At 40.4% G+C, this 17,738-nt stretch overlaps 1 protein-coding gene across 1 annotated transcript in view; it reads right to left on the reverse strand.

Annotated features, from left to right (window-relative positions):
* The window catches only part of pcdh15a (protocadherin-related 15a), a 276,702-nt gene that overhangs the window by 22,172 nt on the left and 236,792 nt on the right, over positions 1 to 17,738 (reverse strand). Inside the window, exons 29-31 of the mRNA XM_056436303.1 lie at positions 11,036 to 11,251; positions 4,690 to 4,778; positions 3,165 to 3,341 (exon numbers count right to left, since the gene is read on the reverse strand). Coding sequence (XP_056292278.1) covers positions 3,165 to 3,341; positions 4,690 to 4,778; positions 11,036 to 11,251 — 482 coding nt within the window. The remainder of the gene's footprint in view (positions 1 to 3,164; positions 3,342 to 4,689; positions 4,779 to 11,035; positions 11,252 to 17,738) is intronic.

Here is a 17,738-nt window from a genome sequence, read left to right on the forward strand (position 1 = left end):
GAAGCGGAGAGGAGAGCACACCCCATCTCCATAGACGGAGTTGCAGTAGAGAGGTCAGCAGCTTCAAGTTCCTCGGCGTGCACATCTCCGAGGACCTCACATGGACCACGCACACCACTCACGTGGTGAAAAGGGCCCAACAACGCCTGTATTTCCTTAGGCGACTGAGGAAATTCAACATGGCCCCCGCATCCTCAGAACATTCTACACCAGTACCATCGTGAGTGTTCCGACAGGTTCCATCACCGTCTGGGACAGAGACTGCACCAACCTGGAGCGTAGGGCACTACAGAGGGTGGTGCGGTCGGCACAGTACATCGTTGGAGGTGAGCTTCCCTCCATCCTGGACATATACACCAAGCGGTGCGTGGCCAGGGCCAAACGGATGATGAAAGACAATAACCACCCCGGCCACAAACTGTTCACCCTTCTACCGTCAGGCAGGCGATACCGCAGTATCAAGTGCCGCACAAACAGACTGAGGGACAGCTTCTTCAGTCAGGCCATCAGGCTGCTGAACAAGGACTGAGACCCTCATTAACACTACACACCAGAACATATTCTGTGAATATCTATGGCCATGGTGTATATTTTATTACATTGTTTATATATATATTGTATGTATATACATATATATATATATATAGTCTCAAAAAAGTGTATATTTTATTACATTGTTTTATATATATATATTGCCATGATGTATATTCTATTACATTGTTTTATATATATATTGTTAATACTTTCTTCTTTTTTTTGTGTGGATATTGTATAGTTTATTCTCATTCTTATTCTTTTTTTAGTCTGCTACTGCTGTCGGGTGTTTTGCACATAAGAATTTCACGAACCGATTATACTTGTATAAAAGGGGATGTGACAATAAAAACTTGAAACTTGAAACTTGAAACTTGATTGTAATAATTTTGGAGGACTACAAATATCTTATTCATCATTCTGTTGTGATTCAGACTTTTGTGTCACTTCCGGATGCAAAAAACCGAAGATGGCACCGACAACACATTCCAGACTAAAGGCTTCAGAACAGCAGTCCATAAACCAGTGGGTGACTCCACGGTGACTCCACAGTGCACTTCTTATAAACGGTAGAGAACCAAGACAGATAAATGATTTATGTTGATCTATAATTGCTGGCTTGTAAGCAACTGTTGCTAAAAATAAATCACCATAATAATTCAAAAGATATGTCAATGTTGTGCTCTCAACTCGTTTTCCCCTGCTTCAAGTGGTAAACAACTTAAGTGCATCATATGCTGAGAGACAAGTATTTCAAGGTCAGTATCATCTGGTAAATTAGACCATTACATTATTATTATTCTACATACTGCTCACATACATTTATGTCTTACTTTAAGCGCAAAAGCTTTGACAAAAGAATAATAAAAATCCTTCGTGTGACCTTCCTCCCAAAAATGTTTTTCCTCAGAATTAGCATCGATATGGAAGTAAAATTAACAGCAATTCACCCATTGCTCTCCCAATGTCATTTTATACCAATAATTAGAGTGGCTTTCAAACATTCTGCTGCTTGAAAGATTGAGCAAACTGCCACATCACGTCATTTCTGTTTTTCTAGAGGTGAATAAATGAGCGGAGATGAAGGTTATCAACCGTTTTCTCTGGCAGACCATCCTCGAGAGAGAGGTCAAATGGTAGTGTGTGTTCAAGGTGGCATAAGGACACTTTATAATGTCAAAATTACTATGTTTTCTCTCTCGTTCTGTCTATGTATTCTGACAGGCAAGTCACAGATATATTACATGCAATTACCCCACAACATGCTCAGACTGCATACGTAAAAAGCCTTTCTCCTCTAGTCTAAAGGATTTTTCCGTTAGTATTTGTGTCTACGGAAGCAGAATCATATATTAAAGGGATGTAGCCTCTTTTAAAATGAGCTTGGATCTCTTAAAAGCTGCTACTTGTGATAATGGCATTATTATTATACCGATTTGGGTTGAATAAAGAGCTGTTCTTATGACACAAGGGCCACCCTTCCAAAGGCAGCAGTCTCAATCCACCATTTGCACTGCAAAAATTCAGCCTAAAAAAACAAGAAAAAAAAGAAATAAAATGAGGGAATATTACTTGAAATAAGCCAAATTATCTGCCAACAGAACAGGAAAATTTGACTTGCCAAGATTTCTTAAAACAAGTGAAATGCTCTAACCCTAACCCTGCCTTGTAAGAATAAATATCTTGTCAGTCAAAAAACAAGCATAGATTGCCTTAATTTAAGATATTTCATCTGACTTCGATTTTAATTTTTGCAGTGTAAAAAAACAGTTGAGGTACTCTTCTGATTCTCAAGGTCACTCAGATAATGTCTATAGATTCATTCAATACATAGACAGAGCACCTCTAAAAGGTCATTTGAGTGGAGGGTTTGAAAATGAACTGAAATGGTCTTTTTTTAAAGACAAGGAGGAAGGTTTCTTAGTCGCCACACACACAACAGAATTGGCAGCAAGCATATAAAGAGGAATAAACAGGGAAGATTGTGTCGTCTAGCTCACTGTTTGTCAAGCAGGGGAGCAAATTGGTAGAGAGTGAAGGGCACAACTCAGTGAGGGGGTGTTACCTATTGATTGGCAACTCTCATGCTCGGATGGAGATTGCCTTTTAAAGATAGGTGTCTGATCGGTGTGACAGAAGGGCTGAATAACTTGAGAAAGGTGAGATTGTTTTCAGGTGCCAGCTCACTCTTTATTTCTTCTGAAGGGATGAAATCGTATAATGTAAGCACTTTTTCGGTGTCGCTTTAATAGCATGTGAACATGCTCTCTCAGTGGTTAAACAGTGACCTAAATCACTCCATCGCCAGGTCCAAAACAAGATGTGTTCTTGGCATTTCTGCAGGCGCTTTGAGGCTCTGACACGACAGGTTAAATAGTTAAAATACTCCCTGCTTCGCTCTCACTTTGTCCCTTCCTAACCTCTCTTACATTTTCCCAAATGGTGTCACAGATGTGTGCAGGATAAACGAGGTATTATAAGGAAAGTAATGGCAGACACTGTAGAGGAGGAAGCCTGCTGACTCCCTTTATGGACGGGGGGGGGGGGGGGGTACAGCAGGGAAGAAGCTATGCAGCAAACACAAACCAAACGGTGGACTCTACTTCTTGTAATAAAATATACCCACTCACTTGAAAAGTTCCTTGGGTGAAATGGCCCTGTTGGTGAGCGGGTCAATGGCATACACCATCAGGTCCGACTTACTGTAGTCCTCAAGTTCAAAGCCATCGCCATGGCGACGTGGCCCGATTGACTCAACAATCACTTTGGCACCTGGAATCTGGTCCTGGATGTGGCGCTCCAAAATGCTGAAACGGAAAACAAAACCAAACTTATAGAAGAAAAGAGATAACGGCGTAAATACACCACAAAACGGATTTGCATTCGTTCAAATCATTTCTGGGAACCTTTTCCCCAAAGTGGTATTAAAGCCTCCGATCTCAAGCACTCCATTCGAGGAATGATTGCCCCCGTCGGGCTGCTTTTCGCTTCAGAATTGGGCTTTCGGCAAAGCAAGGCGTTGGTAATCCTGTTCAGGCAGGGAGACATCCACACCTCAAATTACAGCCAATCGAGAAATCCCCTTGCAGTTTGTCCTTGCCGAGGTGGATGAACAGTTGGAGCACTCGGAAATGGCCCCCGGATCATCAAAAGCACCGTGCAAAATCCTAGAGCTCTAAAATGTCATCACTGCAAGAGCTTAACGTGACTAATGTTTGTTTTTCAGCCTAAAGAGCAGTGCCATGTGTGTGGGAGAGACACAGCAAGCTCTTGAAAACAACGATTAACGCTCATTTGCCTTTCAGATTGACTAATTAGATTAAACACGGTGCCCCATGAGCCGCAAAAAGATGTTTCATGAATCGCTATCATTAATTAATTTGGACAATGCTGGAAAACAGACTCGAGAGGATAGACTCGACCGTGTCGTTGGCTAATCCATGATCCTAATGGATTGGTCGATGGTTATTGAATAACAGACAAATTGTACGTAACGTTTTCTCTTCTTGGTTCCTGTCTATTTCCAAATGTTGTTTAAGACAGCTAATTCATTAATGTCCCTCCAGGCCTTCTAAAATAAATGTACGGTCAAATTACAGTCCCACTTTGAACCAAGCACAGAAAAGATGCAATTCATCTTCCAGTGTCAATTAACAAAAGGAATATTAGAGGGCGAGGAAATGTATTGAAGATAATAAGTTGCATTGGATGAGGTCAGACATGTACTCCTTCCAATAAGCAAACACCGATGTTGGTTTCTCCCGATTTAACACATTGTTACCTTCGCATTGAAAATGCGGAAGGTTATGTTTTGATCGCCGTGTAATTATTTATTTATTTATTTGTATGCGTGTTACTCGCATAAGTCAAAAAGTGTTAAACCGAATCGCATGAAATTTGGTGGGATGATTGGTTATTATCCGGGGACCATTTGATTAGATTTTGGGATCTATCGGGTCAAAGGTCAAGGTCAAGGTCATGAACAGGTCAAAATATTCTTGAATCGCATGAAATTTTGTGGGATGATTGGTTATTATCCGAGGACCATTTTGATTAGATTTTGGGATGTTTTTGCGAAGGTATGCGCTCTACCGAGTGCCCGTTCTAGTTTAGTTTGCTTCTTTCACATGTCAATAACAGTCATTGCTGCCTTACCGAATGAGCTCCTCTCTATGCTTTTCCACTAAAGCAGGCGGGACAGTGGACACAACAACTTGCATGTCCAACGCGTTGACCACGGAAACCTGAGAGAGAATCGGATTGAGGGAAAGAGAGGAATAACAAGAGCAAGCGGTAAAACAGACAGCAGAAAAATAGAAATAAAGTGCCGTGAAGCCAGTGTGTCACATAGATAGATAGATAGATAGATAGATATATACTTTATTAATCCCCAAGGGGAAATTTGTCGTAGCAGTAGCAGCACCAATAAACCAAACACACATGAATAAAAAATAAAAAATACAATATAAAAACAGGGATGAAAGATATAGAAGCATACAAAGCAAAATATAAAATAAGTCAACATATGTCCCGCTGTGAGTTTGGTCGACACATTCAAATGCTTCTGTCAAATCAAATGGGACCCTCTAATTGCCAGCTTGCAATGGCACCATGCGGCAAACTTAACGGGCTTTAATTCTGATGCTGTATAAAAGTGCACCGGCAACAGCCTCTGTGCTCCGAAGCCAAATCTCCCATGCGACTCCAGTGAAATTAGGTTTCCCCCGTGAAAATTAACGAGCGCGCACTCGCTGCTCTCCCATATCCAGGCAATATCCCAGACCCTCCTTCTGTCTCGTTAGAAGCTTGTTAGCCAGACATATTTCACTGAAACGAAAAATAATCCTTCCCACAGTCAGGAAAGATAAGCGTTGAATCGGGAACAAAGCTGAGCCCGATCGCAGTGTGTGTGCGGGGAAATTATTGGGAAAAAGAAAGGCAGACAAAAAACGAGAGACACCCGAAAAATAATCCTTCCCACAGTCAGGAAAGATAAGCGTTGAATCGGGAACAAAGCTGAGCCCGATCGCAGTGTGTGTGCGGGGAAATTATTGGGAAAAAGAAAGGCAGACAAAAAACGAGAGACACCCATTTAGTCAAACACACGCACCAACACACACGTTTACGTAATGTGAACAAAGTGAATACACGTTGATGAAAGAAACGGTCGAATTGGATCAGAGGCCACATGTGTGTCCTGTACCTACCGTGAATAGACACATCTGGCACAGAGTAAACACAAACAAAAAAGCACCATCTATAGGCTCAAAATGAACAAGTTAGTTTGAAAAAAACAAAAACAGCAGAGGTTTCAAAATGATAAAACAAAAATAGTTTGTGGTGGTACTTCATGGCATACGTCTTTTGATAGGCTTACAGCAGTTGCCATGTAGACTGGTTTCTGGAAGCAGACTTAATACATAATAATTAAAATCCAGATATATAACAATTATAACTAATTCAATTATGACTTTTAAACCCATACATTAGTATCTAAGAATGATGGCACTCATTCTACATCCTAAACCACCATTAGTTTAACTAACAGAATTTAACAGAAGATTACATTTGAGATGCCACCCAATTTAAAATAAATAAATAGGGGAAACTACAAGATTAGATATTACCTAGTTAAATCTTATTCTCAGGGTTTCTACGGAGTCCTTCTCAAGGTGTACAGGGACATGCCATTTCACATATACACAAATCAAATGATCTTTATGAATTAATTATATATTTGACTAAATATGCAATTGAACTACTAAACAGAAAAATGAATAAACGATCAAAATAAACAAAGTGAAAAGAATGAATAAAGGATGGGATGAAAAATACAATGAATAACAATTAACTGCTCGTCTTCTCCATTGAAGTCCGGCTGGAACCGTTCTTCCTCGTCTTCATCTCTCTCAGCAGGATGTTGAATCATTTTATTACCCCCTTTGTAGCGGCAGGGCTCATTATTGCACGTTTTGCCAGTGTAAAAAACTATTTAATCTTGAGAGTCTTTTCTTTTCGAGTCTCTTTTTTAAGAGTTACCCCCCCCCCCCCCCCCTTCTGTTGGTCTGAGAGGTTGAGATACAACCGGCAGGAAGAGTAATTAAACAGCCAGTTTATGACAGGAAACTACATATATACTATATATATATATATATATATATACACTACCGTTCAAAAGTTTGGGATCACTTAGAAATGTCCTTATTTTTCAAAGAAAAGCATTGTTTTTTTCAATGAAGATAACATTAAATCAATCAGAAATACACTCTATACATTGTTAATGTGGTAAATGACTATTCTAGGTGGAAACGTCTGGTTTCAAATGAAATATCTCCATAGGTGTATCGAGGCCCATTTCCAGCAACTATCACTCCAGTGTTCTAATGGTACATTGTGTTTGCTAATCGCCTTAGAAGACTAATGGATGATTAGAAAACCCTTGAAAACCCTTGTGCAATTATGTTAGCACAGCTGAAAACTGTTTTGCTGATGAGAGAAGCTATAAAACTGGCCTTCCTTTGAGCTAGTTGATTATCTGGAGCATCACATTTGTGGGTTCGATAAGACTCTCAAAATGGCCAGAAAAAAAGAACTTTCATGTGAAATTCGCCAGTCTATTCTTGTTCTTAGAAATGAAGGCTATTCCATGCGAGAAATTGCAAAGAAACTGAAAATTTCCTACAGCGGTGTGTACTACTCCATTCAGAGAACAGCACAAACGGGCTCTAACCAGAGCAGAAAGAGAAGTGGGAGGACCCGGTGCACAACTCAACAAGAAGACAAGTACATTAGAGTCTCTAGTTTGAGAAATAGACGCCTCACAGGTCCTCAACTGGCAGCTTCTTTAAATGGTACCGCAAAACGCCAGTGTCAAGCGTCGACAGTGAAGAGGCGACTCCGGGATGCTGGCCTTCTAGGCAGAGTGGCAAAGAAAAGCCATAACTGAGACTGGCCAATAAAAGAAAAGATTGGTATGGGCAAAAGAACACAGGCATTGGACAGAGGAAGATTGGAAAAAGGTGTTATGGACAGATGAATCCAAGTTTGAGGTGTTTGGATCACACAGAAGAACATTTGTGAGACACAGAACAGGTGAAAAGATGCTGGAAGAGTGCCTGACACCATCTGTCAAGCATGGTGGAGGTCATGTGATGGTCTGGGGCTGCTTTGGTGCTGGTAAAGTGGGAGATTTGTACCAGGTAAAAGGGATTTTAAATAAGGAAGGCTATCACTCAATTTTGCAACGCCATGCCATACCCTGTGGGCAGCGCTTGATTGGAGCCAATTTCCTCCTCCAACAGGACAATGACCCAAAGCACACCTCCACATTGTGCAAGAACTATTGAGGGAAGAAGCAGGCAGCTTGCTGTCTGTAATGGAGTGGCCAGCACAGTCACCAGATCTCAACCCCATTGAGCTGTTGTGGGAGCAGCTTGACCGTATGGTCCGCAAGAAGTGCCCATCAAGCCAATCCAACTTGTGGAGGTGCTTCAGGAAGCGTGGGATGACATTTCAACAGATTACCTCAACAAATTAACAGCTAGAATGCCAAAGGTCTGCAATGCTGTAATTGCTGCAAAAGGAACATTCTTTGACGAAAGCAAAGTTTGAAGAAAAAAATTAATACTTCAAATACAAATCATTATTTCGAACCTTGTCAATGTCTTGACTATATTTTCTATACATTTTGCAACTCATTTGATAAATAAAAGTGTGAGTTTTCATGGAAACCACGAAATTGTCTGGGTGATCCCAAACTTTTGAACGGTAGTGTATGACCGATGACTCCGAAATTGACTTTGACATGTGACATTTCTGGGATGGCCCTTTTGTTACGGCTCTTCTATCAGTGAATTACAGACATCGAAAACCGATTCCATATTTCTTAAGAGCCGTTCTCTGCACAGATATGGATGTGAAGCCACATGGAATCAATATTTTATCATCAGGAAAAGCACGACACGGGTCCAGAGTGTGAACACAAGAAACGCGCAGATGCTAGATTTAAATAGGCTGAGCGCTTCATTCAAAGAAATGAACAGAGGCCATGAGGGAAAACTCCATGACCAAACGTTTTCAGCAGAATAATGTCTTTGATTTCTGGAGAGAAGTTAAGGTTGCCGATAACATGAAGACGCCCCTGCCATCCAGTGTTGATGGGGCAGTTGTTTGGGATAGTATTGCAGATCAGTGGAGTAAACACTATCGGGACATGAGAGAATGTCAGCGTTGTTTTTCTGGTTTGGTAATGCACGGCGTACTTCCTGACTCTATGCTCACTGTTTTGTCAGTGCCAGTAATCAAAAATAAAACCGGTAAAATATCCAACATTGACAATTACCGACCAATTGCTCCGGCCAGTATACTTTCTAAAGTATAAGAACAAATCCTCTTAGATAGGCTTCAAAATTACATCATAATTACTGATAATCAATTTGGTTTTAAAATTCATCGAAAGCTTTTGATCGAGTTAATCATTCCACAGTGTTTGTCAAACTGTACGGGCGAGGTGTCCCTCCATGTTTTATTATTTTTTCACTTTTGGTTTTCACGTCAAACCATGCGAGCATGATGGGGTAAGAGTGTTTCTGCACCCTTCCTCGTGGCCAATGGCGTCCGACAAGGTGGAACACTGTCACCTGCTCTTTTTAATCTCCATATGGATGACCTTTCTAAAGAGTTAAACGAGTGTAAGAGAGGATGTATGGTGGGGGAAAGTCTCATTAACCATCTGCTCTACGCTGACGACGTAGTGGTCCTGTCTCCTTATTGCGCAACAGCAATACCTCACGAGTCTGCTTAAGGTATGGGGTGCACTATGATATCAAGTATATCTAAAAACAGTGTTATCATGATCGCTAAAGCGAAGGAGGATCAGAAGCTACACGACCGTTCAAAAGTTTGGGGTCACTTAGAAATGTCTTTATTTTTCAAAGAAAAGCACTGTTTTTTCAATAAAGATAACATTAAATTAATCAAAAATACACACTATACATTGTTAATGTGGTAAATGACTATTCTAGGTGGAAACGTCTGGTTTCTAATGAAATATCTCCAGAGGTGTATAGAGGCCCATTTCCATCAACGATCACTCCAGTGTTCTAATGGTACATTGTGTTTACTAATCGCCTTAGAAGACTAATGTCTGATTAGAAAACCCTTGTGCAATTATGCTAGCACAGCTGAAAACAGTTATGCTGGTGATATAAGCTATACAACTGGCCTTCCTTTGAGCTTGAAGTTTGTAGAACAAAATTAATACTTCAAATTATTAATCATTATTTCTAACCTTGTCAATGTCTTGACTATATGTTCTATGAAATGTTCAATTCATTTGATAAATAAAAGTGTGAGTTTTCATGGAAGACACGAAATTGTCTTGGTGACCCCAAACTTTTGAACGGTAGTGTACATCTTCTTTTATTCTCATTGGGAGACCAGGAGCTGAATGCGGTGCAGGAAGTTTAGATACTTGGGTCACATCTTCAGGAAGGACCTCAGTGATGAAGACGATGTGCAGCGGCGGTGTCGCAAACCTGATGCGCAAACCAACATGCTGGCACCTACAGTTCATGTTGTGGCAGTGGGGTGTGGCTAAGTGGATTGAGCGGGTGGGGGGAGGGGGGGGGGGTTCAGGGAACGGTGCCGAGACGAGGTCTAATCGGCATCGGCTGATTGATCATCAGTTGATTGATCAATCAGCCCCAGCTGTAATTAATCTGTCTGTGTGTTTGTGCGCATCTCTTCCTTATAGAGAGCAGAAGGAACCGAGACGCCGGAGAAGGAGCTTGGGCGAGAGGTCTCATCTGACCGCCAGTGATACATGAGAAGTGTGTACAGAAGCTGTTAAAACTGCTCTGTTTAGAGTCTACAGTACTCTTCTATACAGCCCACCTGTGGTGCAGTTACAGTTAAGGAAAAAAAAAAAAAAAAGATCCAGGTGGCATTTAATGAGACGTTCAGAATCCTGCTCAAGCTTCCTAGACGGACAAGTGCAAGTCGGATGTTTGTGACTCGTAATGTTCCCACTTTCCATTCTGTCTTGAGGAATTGTGTGTATATATATATATATACAATAATATATATATAATATATTATATTTATATATACAGTATATATATATAAATACATTTAAATGTTGATTGAGTGTCTCAGAGAATGTAGTTATAAAAGCCTTGGCTGACGCAGCACTGAGTGATACGAGGTATTGTTCTTGTTTCTGGATACAATGGAACAAGTGTTTGTATGATTTTTAACCATGAAGCGTCTTTGAGATTTCTATAAAGCGCGATATAAATCTAATATATTATTATTACTATTAATATGAGTGACTTTCTAGCTGCAATGATTGTACCTGTGTCCTCATATTGTATTTTATATATAGTATATGGAATGTATAATATGCCACCGGTGTGCACACAGCCCAATACCCGTGCAGTATATATATATATATTGATCGGCATACATATGCGCGACAAAAGGCATAGCACTGGATACTCACCACCACTTCAGCACTGCTGCTGAGACCTTTTCCATAGTCGTCCGTGGCAATCACTTCAAACTTGAAGTAGGACCGGCGCATATTTCGAAACTTGATGGCCGACTTGATGACACCTGTATACGTCTCGATGACAAAGCTGTCCTGGCCCTCCGGTGCCGGTGGGATGATCAGGCGGTATGCCATCTCACTGTAATTCCCAGTGTCCTTATCAGTGGCCTGTAACACAAATGTAGCACACAAATAGAACAAGTTGGACAGGAAAGAAACTGTGCGATGCTCAAAACAATAAGAAAAAGAGAAAGCAGCGTGTCAGGGAAAGAAAAGTACTGATTTGACATTGCAATACAGCCTGAGCTAGAATCCACCAATCATTGCTGGAGCTCTTGAAGATAAGATGATGGCTGTCTGGTTTCAGAAATGATTTTCGCCACGGTGTTAAGAAAATGTTATCTAATAATGTCAGAGCCATTGATGGATAACCACGAGAACATCGTGTTGAACCACCGACAGTTTGGCACATTTTTATAAACTATGAATGGATCACGGCAAACTCAAACACGTGGTGCCCTCCTACTATTAAACATAGTTTTGAGATACATAATTTCTATAAAAATAGAAATGATAACAGTTGTACATTTGGTAAATATATTAGAAGTTGGCAAATTTTTTTTCGATTATTGGAAAATAGTATTTCTGACATCAAAACAAGAAACTAAACAGGGTTAAAAATTAATAAATAATTAAATCCGCAAAAACCACATCGGGAACATGAGCATCGTAAGCTTGTCATTGATCGACCTCTGGGCCACACATTCTGACTGGCCACTGAGCTCATACAGGCATCAATTTTCAGAGTACTTGTACGTGACACTGATAAATAGCAGCAATCTCTTTTGTTTCTTCAGCCATTGGAAGAGGAGGGGAAGAGTGGGGGGGGGGGGGGTCGTACTGCAAGGGTATGTAGAGCAAATATATTTTTAAGTTGTTCTGGACACTGAGGGAAAACTTTTTAAGAGTAAGTTTGTTTTCAAGCTGCCACAATAAAGTGAAAAGCTATAGATTTTGATGGTTTACGTTAAACATGTAAACATTAAGGCATTTGCTTGTTGTTGAAAAATCCTTTCCCCCGTTTTTTTTTTTTAAACGGCAGAGAGCCAGAGAGGGTACTGGAAAAAAAAAAGGTCACTGCAATTTTGGGGACTCGTTATCCCATTACTTAGCGATTAAAGGCTCATGTGAACGACACAAGAAGCAGGGTGTAATTATGAAAACAAATATGTCTTCTGAAAAGCACACTTATGTTGTTAATGAATTTTTGATCCACTTAACTTTTCCAATCCTCTGAATCCTGTCTGGCACGGCAACGAGCATTTGCTGACATCCAAATGTCTGCAAGTTACTCCTTGTGTGCATCTATTTTTGACTAAGTGTCACAGGATGCCAAATGTTGACGGTATTCCTCCAGAGAAAGAAGCGCCTTTTAATTTATTACGTATGAAGTCAAGTACAAACACTTCACACTCGCAATACTTCAAAGACGCCTCGGCCTGGGGGAAATTATAGATAGCTCTTGACCCATAATTCTTCGAGTTGGTGTCTATTCCAAGTTAAAGGAAAGAGAGGATAGGGATTCTGAGCTGGTCGAGGAGTTGAAGCCACATATGTCTTTTCATATTTATTAAGAGGGCTTGGGCGTATTTCTTTTTATCAACTTCATCGGGAAAATTCCAATGACTTTAATCCATGTTTTTAAGGTACACAATTATTACCTTCGCAGAATGCGGAAGGTTATGTTTTGATCGCTGTGTATTTATTTGTATCTGTGTGTGTGTTTGTGTGTTATTCGCATAACTCAAAAAGTATTAAACTGAATCGCATGAAATTTGGTGGGATGATTGGTTATTATCCGGGGATCATTAGTTTAGATTTTGGGATCGATCGGGTCAAAGGTCAAGGTCATGAAAAGGTCAAAATCTTCTTTTTACCACAGCGCGGTCAATTTTTATCAAATTGGCATGCAACTAATGCCAAAATGTGTCTGCGGCGCAGGTATGCGTTCTACCGAGTGCCCGTTCTTGTTTAAAATGTTTCTCTCACACACACAATCTGATTTTAAATATCTATTGAAAAAAAAATACATTTTTTAAATTAAAATAAATGTTAAGTACTTAAATAATTATGAATTAATTAATTATCATTGTCTGCATTTCATTGACATGCATTCCAGTTCCAGGCTCCTGCTCTGTGCTGATGGTATGCCACCCTGAGACACTAACAGACAACGGACCTGATCCATCGATAATGTCATTAATGTGCTTTTCCTGCTATGGAAAGGCACCATGTCGATCCAAAGTTCTATTAGTTACTATCCCCGTGACATTTCTCATTTGGTATCTGTTTCTAAGATGGTTTCGTCCCGTGACTGAGACAGCCCTCTTTCAGGAAGAGGGTGGAGCTATCTCTTTCAGGTCTGGTACGCCTGGAGCAACACCAGCTGAGAGGGATCAGCTAATCAGTGGGCGGGACAAATATAGACCCTGACTAAGTGTTTCTCTCGCTCTCTTGTCCTCCAATTTCTGTGGTATGGTGCCGAAGTGTAGGCCACCATTTGCGTCTCTGCGGGTGAAGCTGTGTAGGGGTTCTCCGCCATTTTTGTTGTGTCCATTTCCTCCTGTTTTGTGGTCAGACAGGGAGCTCAGTATTGTTTTTCCTTTCTACTCTGGTAGGTCAGTGGGATCTTTTGTTTTCTCGTTAGCATGGGGGTTTTGTTTGTTGTGTTGCCCTTGGAGACCCTGACGCCTTTTCCTTTTGCTTCTGTTTTAGTCTACCCTTCGTTAAGCCTTAACTCTGTGAAATAAATATTCTTTATTTGCTTAAGTATTTCACTTTATTGTTTGGCCCCTTTGCTCCCCCCTTAGCTGTACCCCTTATCATTTGTATGTTGCGGCCTGCGCCCCCCTAGACAACCGAGAGGCCCTAACAACAACGCATGGTAGACAGAGTTAAATCTATCTCTAGTCTGTTGCTAAGGAACAAATCCTTAATGAGATTTTTAACCAGATGCATATGACAATATAGGATCACGATGTGAGACAACACAAACAAATGCACACTCTGATCTCATACTTCAACCAAAAGAATCAACGAGAATGGAAAAAATAAATCTTATAAAGCACACGGCACATGTGATTGGACATACAGGACTGTCTCAGAAAATTAGAATATTGTGATGAAGTTCTTTATTTTCTGTAATGCAATTAAAGAAACAAAAATGTCATGCATTCTGGATTCATTACAAATCAACTGAAATATTGCAAGCCTTTTATTCTTTTAATATTGCTGATTATGGCTTACAGCTTAAGAAAACTCAAATATCCTATCTCTAAATATTAGAATATCATGAAAAAGTATACTAGTAGGGTATTAAACAAATCACTTGAATTGTCTAATTAACTCGAAACACCTGCAAGGGTTTCCTGAGCCTTGACAAACACTCAGCTGTTATAAATCTTTTTTTAAAACTTGGTCTGAGGAAATATTCAAATTTTATGAGATAGGATTTTAGAGTTTTCTTAAGCTGTAAGCCATAATCAGCAATATTAAAAGAATAAAAGGCTTGCAATATTTCAGTTGATTTGTAATGAATCCAGAATGCATGACATTTTTGTTTTTTTAATTGCATTACAGAAAATAAAGAACTTCATCACAATATTCTAATTTTCTGAGACAGTCCTGTACATGTGATTCAGACTCATATCATACCTTTGACCTCTGATGTAATAAACATGAAGACCCATCCAACACCACAATGATCATGTCCTGAATAATGCTTAGAGGCTGAATCTCCTACCGTGCCTACAATACTTTAACTCAATATAACACACTCAAACATCGACCAAAGAAAGTGCATTGTAAAAATGATTTACCATATTATATTTAAGTGTAACGTATGTGCCGGTTGATGAGGTATTTAAAAGTTCCTGTATGAACTACATGGATATTTTCTGCATGTGTTGAAGTCTCTAAATTATTGTATAACTTTGGAAAGTATGCCCTATACTCTCTGCCTTTCTTAAAATGCAATTCAATTCAATTCAGTTTATTTGTATAGCCCAATTTCACAAATTACAAATTTGTCTCGGAGTGCTTTACAATCTGTACACATAGACATCCCTGCCCCAAAACCTCACATCGGACCAGGAAAAACTCCCAAATAACCCTTCAGGGGAAAAAGGAAGAAACCTGGAGGAGAGCAACAGAGGAGGATCCCTCTCCTAGGATGGACAGATGCAATAGATGTAATGTGTACAGAAGGACAGATTTAGAGTTAAAATACATTCAATGAATATGACAGAGTGTATGAATAGTTCATAGTAGGCATATTCCACGATGGAGACCTCCACGATCCATCAGGCAGATGGCGGTGGGGAGGAGGTGGGCGGAGTCTCAACAGTGGGCGAGTCTCAACAGGACAGTGGCGTAGTCAGGAGCAGGAATACCACGACCCAGACCTCGATGATCCATCAGGCAGATAGGATCTATGCCGTCTCATAGGGTCCGATGACCCGATGAGACGTGAAGTCAAAAGGACTCGCGCGACAAAGCAGAGTTAGTAACGTGTGATTGACAGATGAAAATTCACCCTTAAGGAGAGAAAAAAGAGGAGATAGGTACTCAGTGCATCCTAAAACGTCCCCGGCAGCTATAAGCCTATAGCAGCATATCAAGGGGCTGGACCAGGGCAAACCTGATTCAGCCCTAACTATAAGCTCTGTCAAGAGGAAGGTCTTAAGTCTACTCTTAAACGAGGTGACTGTGTCTGCCTCCCGGACTGAAATTGGAAGCTGGTTCCATAAAGAGGTGCTTGATAACTAAAGGCTCTGGCTCCCATTCTACTTTTTAAGACTCTAGGAACTACAAGTAGTCCCGCATTTAGTGAGCGTAGCTCTCTAGTGGGCAATATGGTACTACAAGCTCCTTAAGATATGATGGTGCATCACCAATCAAGGCTTTGTAGGTTAAGAAGAATTTTAAAAGTGATTCTTGATTTTACTGGGAGCCAGTGCAGAGCAGCTAGTGCAGGAGTGATGTGATCTCTTTTCTTAGTTTTAGTGAGAACACGAGCTGCAGCATTCTGGATCAACTGGAGGGACCTAAGAGATTTATTAGAGCAGCCTGATAATAAGGAGTTGCAGTAATCCAGTCTCGAAATGTGACGCGTGAACCAATTTTCTGCATCTTTTTGAGATAAGATGTGCCTGATTTTTGAAATATTACGTAGATGAAAGAATGCAGTCCTTGAGATTTGCTTTACGTGGGAGTTAAAGGACAAGTCCCGATCAAAGATAACGCCAAGATTCTTTACAGTGGTGTTGGATGCCAGGGCAATGCCGTCTACAGAATCCACATCACCAGATAATTGATCTCTGAGGTGCTCAGGGCCGATTAAAATTACTTGGTTTTGTCTGAGTTTAACATCAAGAAATTGCAGGTCATCCATGTTTTTATGTCTTTAAGACATGCTTGAATTTTACCGAGTTGGTTGCTCTCCTCTGGTTTTATCGATAAATATAGTTGAGTATCATCTTCATAACAATGAAAGTTTATGGAGTGTTTCCTGATAATATTGCCCAAAGGAAGCATGTATAAGGTAAATAAAATTGGTCCAAGCACAGAACCTTGTGGAACTCCGTGATTAACGTTAGTGGTTATCGAGGCATCATCGTTTACAAATACAAACTGAGATCGATCTGATAGGATTTAAACCAAATTAGTGCCGTGCCTGCTATGGAAATGCCAGTCTCTGTACAACATGTGATGTCAGACTCATATCATACCTGCGAGCACTAATCTAACAAGACCAGGACAGAGAGGAGTCCTTTATCTGCTGCCATTAAGAGGTCATTTGTAATTTTCACCAGTGCCGTCTCGGTGCTGTGGTGTTTTCTAAATCCTGATTGAAATTTCTCAAATAAACTATTATGATGTAGAAAGTCGCACAACTGATTTACCACTTTCTCAAGGATCTTGGAGAGGAAGGAGGTTAGAGATCGGTCTGTAGGCCAACACCTCTGGATCCAGTGGGCTTCTTCAGGAGAGGTTTAATAACAGCCACCTTGAAGGAGTGTTTCGTGGCCTGTTAGAAGACACATTGATAATATCTAATGTATAACTTTAAAGGCAAACGTCTTTAAGCAGCCTCGTCGGGATGGGGTCCAAGAGACAGGTAGACGTGTTCGAAGTAGAAACCGTTGAAGATAATTGGTCACGGTTGATGGGAGAAATCAGTGAAGAAAGAGTCACATACCTAAAATAAGCACTGTATAAATGTAGAGCTTTTTTTCTTTTCAAAGTTCTAACATAAAGATTACGGATTAGCTCATTTCCTGCAGAAAAAGCATCAATACAATGAATTTAATCCCCGGCTGCCCCTAGTTTTCCCATCTTTTTACTTTTGGACAGCAACAGAAATATGTTGGGGATTTAAAGGTTGAGTGACGGATCCCTCCACCGTACCCTTTGATGATTTGGGCTGATTTTCACAGCCGCTAGAAGGTCTTATATACTTTTTATGAATCTCCCATTATGACCATTGTACTCCCGCTTGCCTGTTGGATATTACACCTTCCTTTTCTTTCCTACTATTCTCTCTACACCATTGATGTCCATACTGGAAGTAGTTCTCGTGTTTCTGGCCAGGTTC

This window comes from Pseudoliparis swirei, chromosome 17, assembly GCF_029220125.1.
Source record: "Pseudoliparis swirei isolate HS2019 ecotype Mariana Trench chromosome 17, NWPU_hadal_v1, whole genome shotgun sequence".
NCBI classification, from domain to species: Eukaryota; Metazoa; Chordata; class Actinopteri; order Perciformes; family Liparidae; genus Pseudoliparis; species Pseudoliparis swirei.